This window comes from Wyeomyia smithii, chromosome 3 (assembly GCF_029784165.1).
Source record: "Wyeomyia smithii strain HCP4-BCI-WySm-NY-G18 chromosome 3, ASM2978416v1, whole genome shotgun sequence".
In the NCBI taxonomy this organism is placed as follows: Eukaryota; Metazoa; Arthropoda; class Insecta; order Diptera; family Culicidae; genus Wyeomyia; species Wyeomyia smithii.
The window spans coordinates 115057056-115074005 of NC_073696.1; the positions used below are offsets into that span (position 1 = coordinate 115057056).

Sequence of the window (16950 nt, forward strand, 5' to 3'; positions counted from 1 at the left end):
AACTGTCCGTTAGGTTGCTGTGCGGTTTGAACGGTGATTGATTCTTTGGGTCGAATTGAAACGGATGACCGAAATAAAATATTAGCCGTATCCAATTGTTCCCAAATCGATAACTGCTGCTCGATACACCCATAATGATATCTTCTGGCAGCTCAATGATTTTTTTGATTAAAGAAACTATTCAGAATTGTGAGAAAGAAAATATTGATTTTGTTTTGTTTTGGATTTAATTAAAGCTACTTTCTGATGAGATCATTAACATACCTGTTATATTGGGGCATTGTTTCCGGGTAATTATTTTCATCTAAAAATGACCTTACCAGAATGTATTTCATTTATTGCATTTGTGTTGTGATTTGATACCCCGCTTAAACATGCAGCGCTAACTTTGGGTGTACGAAAATAATAGGAAGGAAAGTTTGCTCTCTATCGCAGGCATCAGCAGACATCGCGTGGTTGGTAGGCAGCGGAGAGTCATTCATGAAATCATTTAGTGCCACTTGAGTATTGAAAAGGCTTAAGAGCGCCCAAGATGCGTATTCACAGCCACAGGTTCGGTTGCCTACAGCAAGTGCTTAGCGTTGTCCGACTGTGGTCGGATCGGCTTTGAAAGAATATGCATACCCTGCGGTGCAATAGGTGTGGCATGTGTGAGCAGTTTAAAGGTAACAATAACCTATAATGGTGGCATTTTTTTTATCCATTCCACACCGAGGCTGTCCCGCGGTAGAATGGAACTGTGAATGTTTGAGTAGAGAGGGCTTCAACGAGGCACTTTTCGCCGAAAATTAGTTCGATACAGATTACTCAGGTGCGGATTTAGCAGAGGTGAGTCAGTACAGTAAGCCAACGTCCTTTGTTTGGTATATATACTGAAATTTTAGACCGAAATAGCACAGTTCACCGCTGACTCTGCTGTAGATCTAGTGTTTCTCAGAACAAATTCAACGAAAAGCTCAGAATGGCATTTAAAGTAAGTGGAATGATACTGTGACTTCATGATTGAAACAAAATAAACTGTTTTTGAAACTCGAAGTTTAGAAATTGTTAGTGAAAAGTGTTCTAATCTCAAAAAAATCTTATCTCTCTATCAGTTTGTTGCTCTGTGTGCCCTGCTGGCTGTCGCCGCCGCTCAACAATACGACCAACACTACTATCAGCAGCCACAATACCACGCCCAGCCCGCTTTGCTGAAGAGCCTCCAGCCGGCCTTGGTCAAAACAGTTCAGCCAGCGTTGGTCAAAAGCTACCAACCAGCCTTGGTGAAAACCGTGAAACACGTTGAATATCCGGATGCACCAGCCGAGTACCAGTTCGCCTATGATGTTCATGATGACCAGACCGGAGATGTTAAGAGCCAGCAGGAGGAACGTCATGGTGACAATGTCAAGGGAGTCTACACCCTGATTGATGCTGACGGTTTCCGTCGCATCGTAGAATACACTGCCGATGAACAAAACGGATTCAACGCTGTTGTTCGTCGGGAACCTCTAGAGGGCCACAAAGTGATTAAAGCCGTAGCTCCAGTTGCCAAGCTTGCCTATGCTCCAGCTCCGGTCCAACATTACCAGCCTGCCCCAGTTCACCACTATCAACCAGCTCCCGTACAGCACTACCAGCCAGCCTTAGTGAAGGCTTACACTGCTCCAGTTGCCAAAGTAGCTGTTCCGGTTGCCAAGGTAGCTTATGCACCACACCCGGACACTGTGAACCACGTTCAGTTCAGCGGCCACTCCACCAACTACAATTACTAAAAAATATCCTATTGTCTGAGAAGACTACGCCTACGGAACGATGATGAACTTTTGACATTTTGCCTCCATCTGTATGGAGACTTGATCGTTATCTAGTTGTAAATATGTGTAAATAATGGTGATACTAAAGATCGATTAAAGCGAATAGATTGCAAAACAAAGTTTTCTTCGTTTATTTTAAAAAATGACAGTTTTGCGCCAATTGGACTACAGTAAACCAAACATCGCATGTTCGAATTCCAGTTCGGGAGAGACCGTTAGAATCAATAGGACCACAGCGCTAGTCCGCATTTATTCTGTATAATAATGGCTAACTGTGAAACCCGTGTCCCGAAACGAAATGTCTTGTGAAACTCCTGATAGAATAGATCAAATCCCATTGATTGACATCAACTTACTCTGCCCGACATGATCAAATAGTTTAGCAAAGTCTATGAGGAGCAAGATAACAACACCATCTTGATCAATTGTTTGTGCTATTCAATCGTGAAATTTAGTAACCGCAGTCTCGGTACTATTTTGACTTTCAAATCCAGATTTAAAAGCCTAGAGATAATGCATTCTTTTAACAAAAATTAGATATCTAAGAGAGCTGCTAACATGCAGTCTTTCCTAATTAAATTTCGTTTCAGCATTCGATAACAAAGATTTGACGAGCAACGAAACCACAAGGATACAGAGTCCGCTTTGACAAGCGGGCGGTCATGAGTTCCAATCATAATAAAATCAGGCTGTTCAAAACTTTGCACAGATTAGCTGAAAGTGTCATTTTGTGCTATAATCAGTTTTTTTTCAATCACGACTAATTTTTGAAAAGAGTTCATTTAAAAATGAATGCTTATAAATATTTTTAGAACCAGAACGATTTGTTTAATCGGTGTGACGTCCTCTGCAAAATTGTTGATAACAAATTTGTTTTTCCAAAAAAAAAAAACACCGTGAGCGGAGTGCAACAATCTGAAAATACCTGCGTACAAAAAATAATCTCTAATATCTGTGCATGCTCTGAATATTTTCGGCGGGCGAAAAAAATTTTAACCTCAAGAGTAAGGACTCTAGAAGGACGTATGCATTTTGGTACGGAAAAACTCTCTGAGAATAAATTGTAGGAAGTGCTGCCTTATAAAAATAAATAGTGTGGTAGAAATATTGTATATCCCAAGAAGCACACATTGTTGCAATGAAGTAAATGCAACTCTCAATGGAACATTCAAAGATTGTAATAATTCGCATCCGTTACCCTTATTCAACTTGTAAATACCCAAAAAAGCGCAAGAGGTAGAGTCTATATGCAGCTAACAGTGCTATGTGAAATCATCATCAGCATCGATAATCGTTGCAGCATAGGAAGAACAGAGAGGAGAAATAAAATTCATTTTGTTTACCTTTACTCTCATTACTCTTCGGTGATGGTGTCGCGATGTTTCACATAACTACATACATTATAAAAAAGAACCTCAAATATATCGAGAATTTTCTCTACCTACACTTCTGATTCTGATGTAATTCTACCTACGATTAAAAATTTACCGTGCAAAAAATGTTTTTACTTCGTAATTATTCACGTGCTTCTTATGAAGTGGTGTAAAAGAAATTTTATGATTCAACCTCTCCAAATTGTAAACAATGTTTTGGGAAAAGAAGATTCAGAAAACCTTGCTCAGTGGATAAGCAGTGTTAATCACGCGAAATATGTAATAACAGAACCATATTTCCAACAATAATCATTTATCATTTATTTATATTAAAGATACTGGCTGAATACTGTGTGGTTATTTTAGCAAACATATGGTTCAACAAAATGTTGCTATACATTTTCACCACTAGGTTACTTTCTTCAAAAAAAAAAACATTTGTGAAACAACAAATTGCAACATCATGTGACATTATCGTTATTTAAGAGCATCATGTAATATGCAGTTGAAACTAGATTGCAGAAAACTATTAAGCACCTTCTAGTGTTCAATTACGAGAAAGATACACGTAAATAACATAATGTTTCTCAATTCTTTTAAATTTCTCTAGAGTAACCGAAAAAGGTGCTGCTTGGGATTAATACCACAAAAATTACAAACAAACACAAAATTTTAATCTACAAAAGAAATATATGAGTTTTTCCCTTATTTTCAAAAGTAACTTGATATTATATCAAAGCCCTCGGTAAAACTATCCAGATTGTAGAAATGAAAAATATTTTTTTTTCTGTTGAAGGCTAAGTTTCGAAGCATTTCTCTAAACTTCAACGTTTTTAAGAATAATTGTAATTCATGATTTAATTTAATTATTTCAAATCAAAATGATTACCTTCGTAAAAGCGTAAAAAATCCTGGATGAAGAAATGTAAGACTTATTTTCACTTAAAAGTTAAATTTTGAAGATGTTTTTCTAATTTCAATATTTTTGAGAATAGTCAAGCTCTAATGATGCAATATGATCTAATACCAATTTTAAACCTTGAGGCTCTTGGCGACTATCTTTCTGAATGCATGTCTTTTTGAAATATATCAAAAGTAACGTTGTTTTGTGAGTTATTAGTGGTTCTCCAGCAACAAGCGTGTATTTTTTGAAATATATGATCGATATAATACGATTTTTGAACAACGCGGAACCTTCACCGGTCTAAGGACGAACGAATTAGAGGTGTCCAGCATTTTCTGTCTCGGGAATTCGTTCTCCAGTCACCTCATACACCAGCAGATCGCGTATCTTCTTCCACCATGCACCTCCGCTGGGTGCGAGTGCGAGCTGAATACAATATTATACAGAGAGCCGCTATCTTATCAGGCATTCTGGCTACATGTTCAGCCCACTGAGGCATGTCCCGTTGTATTACCTTCACTATATCAGCATTGTGGACAACGATACCAGCAGAGAAATTCGTCGACGTCTTATGGCAGGAAATCGTGCCTACTTTGGACTCCGAAGGACGCTCCGCTCGAAAAAAATCCGCCGCCGCTTGAAGTAGACCATCTACAAAACACTCATCAGACCGGTAGTCCTCTACGGCCACGAAACCTGGACCATGCTCGTGGAGGACCAACGTGTCCTTGGAGTATTTGAACGGAAGGTGGTGGAGTGCAGATAGAAGATGGATCATGATGGATGCGGATGAACCACCAGTTGCATCAGCTGCTGTCGTAATGATGACGGACGACAACCCACTGAAAATGGTTCTTGATAACGGCCCGACTAGAACGAGGCACCGGGGCGCTCAGCGAGCAAAGTGGCTCGATCAAATGGAAGACTACCTGCGGGGCTTCGCAGGCGACATGGCTGGCGAGCTGCAGCCATGGACCGAATTGAATGGAGACGACTTCTTCGAACAGCAAGGGACACTTCGGCTTGGAGCTGACTGGTAAGGACAGTATATCAGCCTGCTTACATACCTCGTACCACTCGTGATTCATGCGTCTGCGAGACACTGCATCTTCCAATTTACCGCCAAGTATCGATCGCAGAACTTTACGCTCAAAAACTCCGAGCCCTCGGGGATCAGCTTCCTTCGGCGTCCGTCATTCATGTCCAGCGCAAACGGGAGGATCAGCGTTCTAACGGCACTAGTTTAGTGCAAACAACGGGATCTTAGCTGGTTACGTAGTCCGTGGAAGTCCCTGTTCGCAGCTGCAAATCGTCGTTTCACTTCGCGGTTCATATCGTTGTCTCATGTCACAAGCGTACCAAGATAAACGAGTTCATCAACCACTTCAAATCGTTCTCCATCAATCTCCACTTCAGCACCAACACCACCGGAACTCCCACGATCCATGCCAGCTACCATGTATTTTGTTTTTGGCAGAGTTAATGTTGAGTCCCAATCTCTCTTAAAAAGCCTGAAGGTCTCCTCCACGGCCCTACGGTTGATACCGATGGTATCAATATCGTCCGCAAAACCAAGGAGCATGTAAGATTTTGTGGTGATCACACCGTTTCTTTGCACGTTTGCTCTTCGTACTGCACTTGCAAGGGCGAAATAAACAGTAAGTTGAAGAGCGCATCCCTCTGTTTCAGTGCATCTAGCATTGAGAACGCGACTGATGTCTCACTAGCGAAAATGGAATGCATGGCGGTGTAAGCGAAGAGAACGATAATATCTGGAGAGAGAGCCAAAAGAGTAGTGTTGCGCTGTGCTTGTCGGCGTTTGTTTCGCTGGCATAGGCATAACCAAAATAAAACAGATGAGTATAAGTTTTTGTTTCAAACATTTTAAGAATGCATAAGCTCTGTGTGTAGTGGTTTTTAGCAGGTTTTGGACTTTGTCAGAAGTGTAAATGTGTCATCTGTTGGGTGCACAAAGTGTGGTAGCTTTTCGGTTGCGGGTAGAGTTTTTTTTATATTTACAAACCAGATTGTGCGATGCACTCTCATAGGTCAAAATTGGCAGTTTTACAATATAGTTTCAAAATTTATCATTCGAGCATGACAATGCGGCATGCGATTGATGCATCGTCTACAATTGTGAGTCCTGGCAGGGCGGTGACATTTTATTCAGTTCTATGTTCTTGTTTTATGAATTTCCTAGCTTTTGGACAAATGTTGATATACATAAGTCACTTTTATTTAATTATGTTGAAATCGTTTTGGACGTGAAAATAGTTCACGGCAACTGATCTTTGGTTGCAATTATTTTGACATTTTAGTAATAAACTTGGAACTCTGTTTTGTTTAACATGCTTATTTGCATTTTTTTAAGTTTTTGGGCTATGAATGCATGGAATTTTGTTAGTTTTTATACTCAGTAGGTGTCTTTGGTGCGAAACGTCGTGTCGCGTATGCGTCGGTAGGAGAAAATGGAGCGATCGTGCATAATGCCCCGGTGAAACGCATTATCGGCCCGGGTGAGTTTTGTTTATCTAAGGGTTTCCGGAGTGTGGTGGGCACGCTATTGTTTGCTTCGGGGAGGTCAACTCAGTTTCGCGCACGTTATTTTGACAGCGCTCAGTGTAACTATCTCAATACAGCGGTTTCGGAGTTCAATGACCATTATATCGTATAAAACTCGGGTGTGCCTTGTGGATTTTTATTTACTCGCTCTATCGGTTCTTTGAGCTGGTACCAGTAGTTTGCGTTCGGCGTGCGGTGCGGTTTACGAAATTCATTCGTTTCGAGGTAAATTTTAATAGTTCACGGGATGAAACGCGAAGTCTGGTGTGATACAGACTGTTAACGATTGGTTGTCGATGATACCTAGAAACTTCGATTCTCCTATATGCCGATACAGCGATCATGATGCGGTTCTATTTATATCGTCTTCTAATGGCCGGTTGCGCAGAGACCGAGAAATATTCATATCGGGCGCGAATTTGTGTGGAAAAGATCGCACCATCAACCTCGATGGATCCAGATCAATTCCTTTCCACTAACACTAATGCCTTCCTTTGATACTTGTGGATGATGCAGAGGATTCCTCGGTCTCTAGTAGCAACAAGTATTAAACTAACACTCCCGATATCCCTTCCTCTATTGATCTGCATTGGGCGTGGCCAGCTACGTTATTGACCAGTGAAAAGAAAAATCACCAGGAATTGTACACTGAAAATGGCTTGCTACTCCTAGGCACCATTTTGACGGTTCTTTGTGCAATTTCAGCTGATTCTGGTCAATCGCGGGCAACACACGGGCGATCAAATATGCTATGCTATGCTATGCTATGCTATGCTATGGAACTTAACCAGGATTTGTCGTATGGTGAGAATTTGATCCGTCGCAAAACGCCCCTGTCGGAAGTCAGCCTGGTATTCGCCGACAAAGGATTCCGTTAACGGTATCAATCTGAAGAAATGGATACTGGAGAGCCCATTGTATGCGGAGTTGAGAAGCGTTATGCCTCGATAGTTGCAACAATCCAGTCGATGGTCCTTCTTGTAGATTAGGTATATGATGTCTTCGCACCAGATTTTCGACATTTGTTCATCTACTCAGGTCCTCAGTATGATCCGGTGGATCGCACAGTACAGTCGCTCGCTTCCCGCCTTAAGAAGTTCGGCCGAGATACCATCCTTACCAGCGGCCCTGCCGTTTCTCAGGTCAACAATCGCCTTTTTAGCCTCCTCCTGTGTTGGTGACTCCACAGCTTGTTCGTAGCTCATAATCCTCGCCCTGTTTCTGTTTTTCTCATCTTGTTCTTCACTACTTAATAGCGCCTGAAAGTGCTTCCGCTTCTTCCTCCTACTGTTCTGATATTCGTTGGTCCAACTCTCTGACGTATTTTTCTGCCACGCCATCAGCTCTCAACTGCTGTATGTTGAACGCATCATCCTCACTGTGCGAGATTCTAGAACGTTTGACAACCGTGCGCGGATCTTACAAACGACGATATCAGCAACATCTGAGAAGTACCAACCGTCAATTAGTAGGTACATGATCGATACACGAGCAGGCTTTTCTATTTGGATGCCACCAACACACCTGTTTCCGAATATTCAAACGTGGAAAATAGGAGCTACATGTGGTCATCTACGGGCCTCTACCGAATGACTTTTGTTTTCTGATTTCCCAATACTACGCAATCGACGCCCCGTTCCGCTGGTTTTCCGTCACTGAATGTTCAATAGGGTCTACTGCATGGAACTCCCTACCGCTGTAGTTCTCGAGCAAGCAAGCCAGCTCGCACCGGTTCATTGAGAGATCGAACGCTCCAAGTACCCAATTTTCAATCGTTTATCGTTTTCTGTTTCCATGTTGGTAGCTAAGGTTTTAAAGATTGTTCCGGTCCGGTCCGCTTAGGAGAGGTTTCGGTATGCTACCTTACCAGGGCCGCGATGCCTACATCCTGCTGATGGGGCTGCCATCTTTGGTGTAGCAGAAGGGATACAGCATTTCATGATTTATTCGTTCGCTTTGGGTCAGACGCTGTTGTACGCCGCCTCTAACATGAAGACACAGTCACGAACGACCCCCCTTCTGAGTCAGCATACGACCAAAGTTTCCACCGGGGGTTGGTTACACGATCTCGGCTAAGGTTACTCGAATTCCGGTCGACACTCCGTGAACATAACTATGACTTCTGAATTATTCATCCAATATTATTGCTGGCAAAGAATCAGTTTTGATTTACTAATCGTGCCTTTCAATAAATCTATACTTCTGGCTGGAGAACTCACAAAAAGGATATTTTCATAAAAAATACTAGAGTTTTCCAAGCCTAATATTGAAACAGCTCATAAACGAATACATTAATTTACTTTTAGACTAATACTGTATCATTTGTATTGGATCATTCTCACAGTATTGGAATTGATAAAAAATCTTCAGAACTTAACTTTTTAGTGAAAATTTGTCTTACATTCCACCATCCAAAACTTTTTGTCAAAAGTTTAAGAATAATTTCAGTTATTACCAAAAAATATATTTAAAGTGGAAATTAAACCCTGCTTAGTACATGAGAAAAATATTGTAAGCATTATAAGTAACAACTGTTATGAAACATTGTATGTATTCTACATTTGCTTGACAAAATAAATAAATAAATATGTAGTATTGTGTTTGTTTCCTTATTCTCTTTGAGTGATTGATCGTGGTTCGCACTATGCAAAAACTGATCCTGGTTCGTGCTATTAACTAAATCATCGATAAACTATTAAATATTGAATACCTTTGATTTTTTATTGATTTTGATTTTATTTTACGATTGTGAATATTTCCAATAAAACAATATTAGTTTTTTATTCTTAGTTCGCGCTGCAAATAATCGTGGTTCGTCCTAACAGTTTCACCAAACCACCGCTAAAGACAGGGCTCGTTTTTTATTTTTAACCTGAGGGTTTCAGTCAACCGCTCTAAAAAAATGTCGTGAAAAATTGAAACAAAAAATCAGACTTTTCTATAAAACGCATGAACTGCAAGAAAAAACAATAATTTAACTAACAAAGCAAGTTAATATTGATTTCTGGCCATTACAATAAAACTGGCCAGAAAGACGCTTCACGAAACTTCTCCAGGAAATTAAACGTGGCGACATTTGACAGGAGGAACAAAACTATAATAGTAGTATAGTATAGTAAAGCACTATAGATCAACGATTTTGGTAGCAGTGAGGAAACCCGTATAGGAAAGAGTGTGAAACCCTTAACCCTCTAGTGCCCAGTGCCGCCTTTAGACGGTTTTCAGTCGAACCTCTAAAAAGCTTCAATTAGAACTAAAAAAATGTTTATATAGCTTCATAGTGATTTTTTCGAAGTCCGTCTAAAATTTAATTTTGGCACTAGAGGGTTAAGGGGTTATATATATATATATATTTTTGGTCGAGAAAAATGAGGGAAGTTTGAATTTATTTTTAAGTGTATATCACCATTTTTATTGCATCAAAGTAGTATTTTTCTGAAAGCACAGTTTATCAACAACAAAAAATACGTTTGATTTTGAGATATACCAATTATTATTGGAGTAATGGCCGTTTCCCCGATACGCTTCTTTTTTTTGCAAAGGCTTGCGGTGATCCTGATAGAGACTCAGCCGGTCAACTGAAATAAAAAAAACTCATATTATTTCATTAGTTTAGAAGTGTGCCGTGTCCTTGAACGATCGCTATTATGAGTATTTTGTTTTCAGTGCAAACGAGAACGTTTTTCCCAAAAAATGCACGTTTTGAGCGCTAAAAATTGCATTAATTTTTTTTTTGCGGGAAATGTAACTGTATGTTTTAAAAAGCGATCTTTCAAGGATCGGCGAATTTAATAACGAAAATTAAAAAAAAAGATGAAGGAAATCGGCTCAGTAGTTTTCCCGCAATCAGGATCACGGTAAAGTCATTTTTTGAAAAACATCATTCCGAGATAAACGAGTGTGAAATTTCAAGTTTAGCTTATGCGGCCGTAGCAAGGCGCGCTGCAAAGTTGCTCTAACTTTCTCCCTATGGCTCAGATCCTTTTGAATCCTTTTGAATTTGAAAAAATGTTCTCAAGATGTTGTACTTTGAGATAACGCAATAAAAAAAAATTCGATTTTTTGAAAACTATATAACCCCTTAAAATAAATTTCTATTTAAAAAAAAACAACAATTTTCATTACGGCAAAACCTATCCTAACGGAACTGCAAAATCTTATGTACCCATGTGAGAACAAATGTGCACGTAAATATGTTTTACACTATGTCTTTATTTCCACATTTTGGATAATTCTGACTAAATTTGTCTGTATTCATGTTGCTCGAAATAGTCTGAATACTAATTATGCTAATTAATTATGCACAAGTTTCTTTCACACTTCTTAGTAGATATATTGAGAGTATAACTGTATTTGACACAAAAGTGCGTTTATATGTATTTTATTTCTTCAATTTCCAATATATTTTCATTTCCCCATCCTGAACATTTCACCAAAAGCTTTGTTATAATTTCAAGTTTCTTTGCAAACAAAAAGTGAAAAAACCAGTGTATGTTTCTGTTACAAGTCAGCATCATTATAGGATATACAACCAAAGGATTCTGAGCTACATGTTATTGTTTACATTTATTTAGACATGTAAATTGATTTCAAATTGAACCAAAAGAATTGCTCGAAATGGTATACACCTAAAGTTAGAGCCAAGAAAATTAAAAGTTTTATAACTTCGAGTAGATTAACGTTAGGGCATATGCGTAGAAGAGTTTTTTTCCGTCGAATGTGGCACTCTATCAACCCCTGAAATATTCCCAATAAGGAACTAATCCCTCTGTATACGTACATTAGGATTTGGCTCATTTAAAAATGTGGCAGGGATCGTAACAAATACCGATTTTATTCTATGAGCTTTTGCGATATTGACAAGCAATTTCTCGCAGTTTTGAAAAATGACGATATTGTATTATGACAAATAATTTTACCAGTGGATTTAATGCATTTAACATGGTGCGCGAATCCTGCTGAGTCATGCTTCCATAATTTAAGCTAAACTGTTTGAAACAATCAGCTTGTTCATTTTACATACATAGTTCGTCGATGTTATTTGGCCAATTAACAAGTTATAGAAAGATCTGGGTCAATGCATAATCTGGTAAATAATTAATTGATCGAATCTGAAAAAAAACTTGTGTGCAGTAAAAGATGCAGTGTAGCACATAAAGACTCTGTGCGTTATGACTGTGATCAATCGTTCTATACAAATAAATTGAATGTTTTTCATTTAACTTCATTTGTTTGATTCTTTTCCTTGGGGATTTTGAGTATTTACAATAAAAACAATTATGCTAGTTGGTGAGGATGAGGTTCAGTTGAGGATGGAGACATGGCGGTGGTGAAAAATTGTTGCCTAATAGTGCGAGTAGTGGGGCTCTGGATGGCTATAGTGCACCTGAGGAGCAGCGATAACCTTGGCGACTGGGGCATACACCTTGGCGACCGGAGCAATGGTCTTCACGATCTTGTGTCCTTCCACGGGTTCCCGACGGACAACAGCATTAAAACCGTTGTGCTCGTCAGCAGTGTAGTCTACGATGCGACGGTGACCATCAGCGTCGATCAAAGTGTACTGGCCCTTAACATCATCACCGTGACGTTCCTCTTGTTGGCTCTTGATGTCTCCGGTAAGGTCGTCGTGAACAGAGTATTGGAACTGGTATTCCGCTGGAGAGTCTGGATATTCTACGTGCTTGACGGTCTTGACTAGAGCAGGCTGAATAGTCTTAACGATGGCGGGCTGGACAGTCTTAACTAGTGCAGGAGCATGATACTGTGGCTGGTGGTAGTAATGAGGATCGTAGTGCTGGGCACTGGCCACAGCCAGGAAAGCGAATACTGCAAGGAACTGAAAGGATACACAATAAATTATTAGAATGAATTCTAGCACAGAACTTTCAATGTTCTATTTACTTTGAATGCCATCGTCTAACAACGTTGAGCTCTAGTCAGGTCCTAGTACTAGTAGTTAACTTAAATGTTCTGTTTGAAAGATCTCGCTGAACTGTGTCGATTAACAGTTCAACTTTGGTTTATATACATTCGAGCCTTCAGTGACACCGCGACCTGGCCATCGGTCGATCAGTCGGCCGTGTCACGTTAATAATCTGCGTTCATTTTTTTCGGCAATAACTTCATGCAAAATATTATTCCTTCTTCTGGCACTCGTGCACAAGGCGGTGCGAAAGCACTCCTACAGTTCGAGGGCAGCCCAACTGTTGCAAAAATCGTTTCATTCAACACTTTGCTCCTCCAATCGGTTACTACTCTCATTCATTCACTCGAGCGGGAGAAAAAAATTCGACCATGGTAGCAAAAACTGCAGTACGAAAATATTTGAGCCGGGTAGAAAGATCCACCTTACAGATGGAGTTTTCTTTTATATTACAGTTTCTTCAATTTGCACGCAAACGAAAATATTCAGTTTCTGTTATATTTATATATTAAATTTCGGTTTTTATCGGAGTAATGAATAAACAGGTTTCCGTCAATCCAACAATAAATTCTCGCGAAACGAACTCCAAAAAATCTAATCTTGACAGTTCAAATCGAGATTAGCCACTTTCGATACGTCACGACCAGGGACAAATCGAGGGATGAAGGAATGAGACCAGGTTAAAAACGCTATATCTCCGCACACGATCGACAAGGCACGGGTCTCGGCGGCGAGACATTCGAGGTTACGCAATTTCCTCGCACAGGGCGAAAATTAAAGGAGGCTTCGACCCGGCCAATTGAGAGCTCAGCAGACGGCTGCGTGTGCTGGACAAGAGATCGATTGGATCAGCTCGCAATAAGTAAACATGTTATTTGCGGCGTCCGAACAGTTCGCACAAGAAGCCCTCCTCATTGATTGGATGGTAACCAGCTAAACAGGTACAGGTGCCGGAGTGTACCCGACAGACGGCCTTGACATTGATTTCATACCTGGCACACCCATTGTGGAGGGTTAAGTTGTCATCATGAGCATATAATACGTCAATTATGTCTTGCTAAATTAGGATTTGCATGAAGAATAACAAGATTTATTTTTCGATCAGGTCAGTAACATTTAACTTTAATTCTGATATCATATTTTTAATATAGTATTCTACACATTTGTTCCCAAAGTTGACCTATGCATTACCACATTAATATTGTGAGCCTAAAACATAGTTTGCGTTTATTTTTAATGATTTTTCTACTTTTTGAGTAGCCTATGACGACTTAAACAGTAGATATGGCCACCAAAGGACTAGTTTTACGGTTCCAAATCGTTAGTGGTGTCGCTTGGTGAGTGAGCTCAATAATCTAAGAGTATTCTGAACACAACAAGCGGCCACAGGTCCGCATGCGGTATATTACGACTTAGACATTTAATATGACCACTTGAGTATTTAAAGGCATGGCACTATTCTAAGTACTGTTTTGATCATAACCATTATATAACATGTTATATAGCCAGAACCAGTTGACCGATTTCGGCCCTCCACCTCGATAACATAAAGGACCATAATACCTTTACTGTTAACAGTTGTTAAGCTCAAATTGGTTAAAAACAAGACGAGAAAACTAAAATGAACAAAACCGCTTGTTTTTGGCGAGTGTGTGCCATACTCTAAAGCAAAGCAAACCTGGTGCTAGATTCCGATTCGGAACTTGACCTTCTGTTTATTTATACCTACACAGACTTCGCAGCCGACTGTTTAGTGTACAGGATAATTGCGGGGCTAGCGCTACAATCCTACTGACACTTATAGTCTTTCCCAAGCCGAGACTCGAACCTTAGGCCAGCATCGTACCTCGAGACCATCTGGGAGACGTGGGAGGACTGGAACATACTCTAACCGTGCCAGAAGTGACCCATCCCAAAATCAGACAGAGCCTATATTTTATTTTTGTTAAAAAGAACTTTTTTTTCTTGAACCATTCTTAGTTTGTTACAATCCGTTATCAGATAGTTTTCCTATAGAACTGAAGTTTTCTGTGATACAAAAGCCTAAATAATATGTGTGCTAAAATAGGAGAGAACCGTACAAGACGCACCAGTTGGGTAAGATGGCCCATGCTATTAATTCCCCAAAATACTTACACATGTGGCTTTTGAAGTAGAATACTTCTCTCAGGAAGTTCGGCTACATAGGGATGTGAAATGAAAATCTAAAACCGAAAAAAGAGAAAAATATGTCCAATTTCAAATGCTAATAAATCGGTTAGTATTCGATGGATTTCCTTCGTTCTTGCAGCAATAGATTGGAAAATCTTCTAAGATTCTTCCCAAAATAAGATAATTGTAATTTATTATTCACACTATTGTACTATTAAAAATAGTCAAGCCTTGTCAAAACGAAAAATTCGACCTCTGATTGGTCGTTATATGCTTGCTTCCCAAGCACGGTCGACAGGATCATATACCTTGCAATTGAAAACATGCTATTTGGCCTACATAAGAGCCTGCTTCAGCCGGAGCCGCTCATAATAGTTCTAGACAGCGACAACAGCAGTTGTCCTTCCTTAGCAGCAGCACTAGCCCTGTGGTTGGTCACTACGTCTCAGGAGCAGCGCGGTTTTTCTCAGCGTGTGTCGCCAGACAGCCATTATTCCCCCCGTGTTGGGGCAGCATGATGATTGCCATCAGGAAATCGAATTTCGGAAATCAAAATGCCTTTTTTAAGGCTAATAAACAAGTCATTGAAAGTTAATAATTTTTGTCAACGCAAGCAAGCATTCTGTGTTGCATCCTAGCAATTCAAATTTGTCGCACCCGTCTAATTTACTGAATGTGAAATAGTTTCCACAGTGCATGTTGTCCGTGTATCTTGATTCCCCCAATGTTAGGGCAGCTCAAAGGTTGTAATTAGCAACCGATTTTGAACCGCAACATGCTTTTTTCAAGGCAAATAAAAAAATAATTGAAGGTTATTAATTTTCTGGCATCAACACAAGCAGACATTCTGTGCGGGATGCAATCGAATTCTGTTGTATTTGTCTAATTTTTACTTTCACTTTATTTAGTAAACCCCCCACTGTAGGGGCAGCGCAAAGGCTGCGATCAGCATAACCGACATTGAATAATAAACTGCCCTGTAAGTACGCATTCACAAAAGCAGTTAGTTCGACTATGCAGAGCTAATATGTAGTCGATTCAATCAATCAGCATAAACAGAATTTCGTCGTCTCCCAGCTGCCAAGTTGCAACATGATGCAACACGCACCAGCGAGCTAACGAAATCGCTTGATGTTACAAACCGCAATAAGATGCGGGTTAAAACCGTCGCGTGTGTGAGAGCACCATCGGTGTTTATTCGCTGGATACACTATCTACTGTCTACTGAACGCAATAATCTGCTTACATGCGACACGGGGACGGGAACATTTTCTTCAACCAAGCTGCACAACACGACACAAAACATGTTATTTTGTTGCTTCAATGAGAGTGCTATCGGTCCGGCTCGACAAGAAATCATTTTTGTGCATCCGTGCTACGAAACTGAGGAAAAACTTTAGAAACTGAAAAAAGAGGTGGAGCTTATCAAATGATCGCTCTGAGCCGGAATGAAGTCACACATATTTTTCAAGTTATATCATTCCACCACGTACGTAAAATAATTCATTCCTATTTTCATCCCTATATAAGAGCCTGTTTTAGTCGAAGCCGCTCATAATAGTTCTGAACAGCGACGACAGCAATCCTCCCTTAGCAGCAGCGGGAGCGAGCGGTGGGTACCATCGATAGCGGATAGCGGCCACAACTGTGGCATGGCTGCGGATAGCGTTGCAGTTGCTCAGCAGTTGGGCCAGCATATAGCGGCCACAACTGTGGCATGGCTATGCATAGCGTAGCTGTTGCAGCGGGTATATCAGCATCGATAGTAGCAGGGTCAGCTGATGCAACGACACTCCCTTCACTAAAATGCTGTTTCAGCGTGGTAGCGGGAAGCATCAGCAGCAGGCTTACATGAAGTGAATACATCAGCCAGCAACTTTCTCTAAGGCCTCTGCCATAGTAGACGCGAAAAGCAGCGCGAACCGATACGCTCGGCCGTAGGTTAATGTACAGCTCTACTGATGGCTGAACATTAACCTACAGCCGAGCGAATCGGTTCGCGTCGCTTTTCGCGTCTATTATGGCAGAGGCCTAATGGGAAAGTTGTATCATTTTGTTCAGAAGAATATTATTGTCGGTAATATTACAGAGATGCGATTGCGTAAATCCGATTTTGAATTGAACAATTGTTCTTTTGAGAACAAATAAAACACTTATTTGAAGAGTTAATTTGGTACCAATAGCAGTATAGTGACAGCCTCAGCGGTAGATGCAGATGCAGCCGGTACTTCCCTGAGG

The 16950-nt window shown here is 40.3% G+C and overlaps 2 protein-coding genes across 2 annotated transcripts; one reads left to right on the forward strand and one right to left on the reverse strand.

Moving 5' to 3' along the window:
• The first annotated feature begins 605 nt into the window (after positions 1–605).
• On the forward strand, positions 606–1915 carry LOC129733037 (cuticle protein 8-like). The gene is made up of 3 exons (XM_055694581.1): positions 606–828; positions 885–973; positions 1095–1915. The coding sequence occupies exons 2-3, from the start codon at positions 962–964 to the stop codon at positions 1752–1754; spliced, it is 672 nt and encodes a 223-aa protein (XP_055550556.1). The 5' UTR covers positions 606–828; positions 885–961; the 3' UTR covers positions 1755–1915.
• Positions 1916–11843: 9928 nt separating this feature from the next.
• On the reverse strand, positions 11844–12634 carry LOC129733042 (larval cuticle protein A2B-like). Its single transcript, XM_055694587.1, has 2 exons — positions 12540–12634; positions 11844–12474 (listed from the first exon to the last, which is right to left on the reverse strand). Exons 1-2 carry the CDS (start codon positions 12549–12551, stop codon positions 11980–11982), a joined length of 507 nt encoding a protein of 168 aa, XP_055550562.1. The 5' UTR covers positions 12552–12634; the 3' UTR covers positions 11844–11979.
• Positions 12635–16950: the final 4316 nt, after the last annotated feature.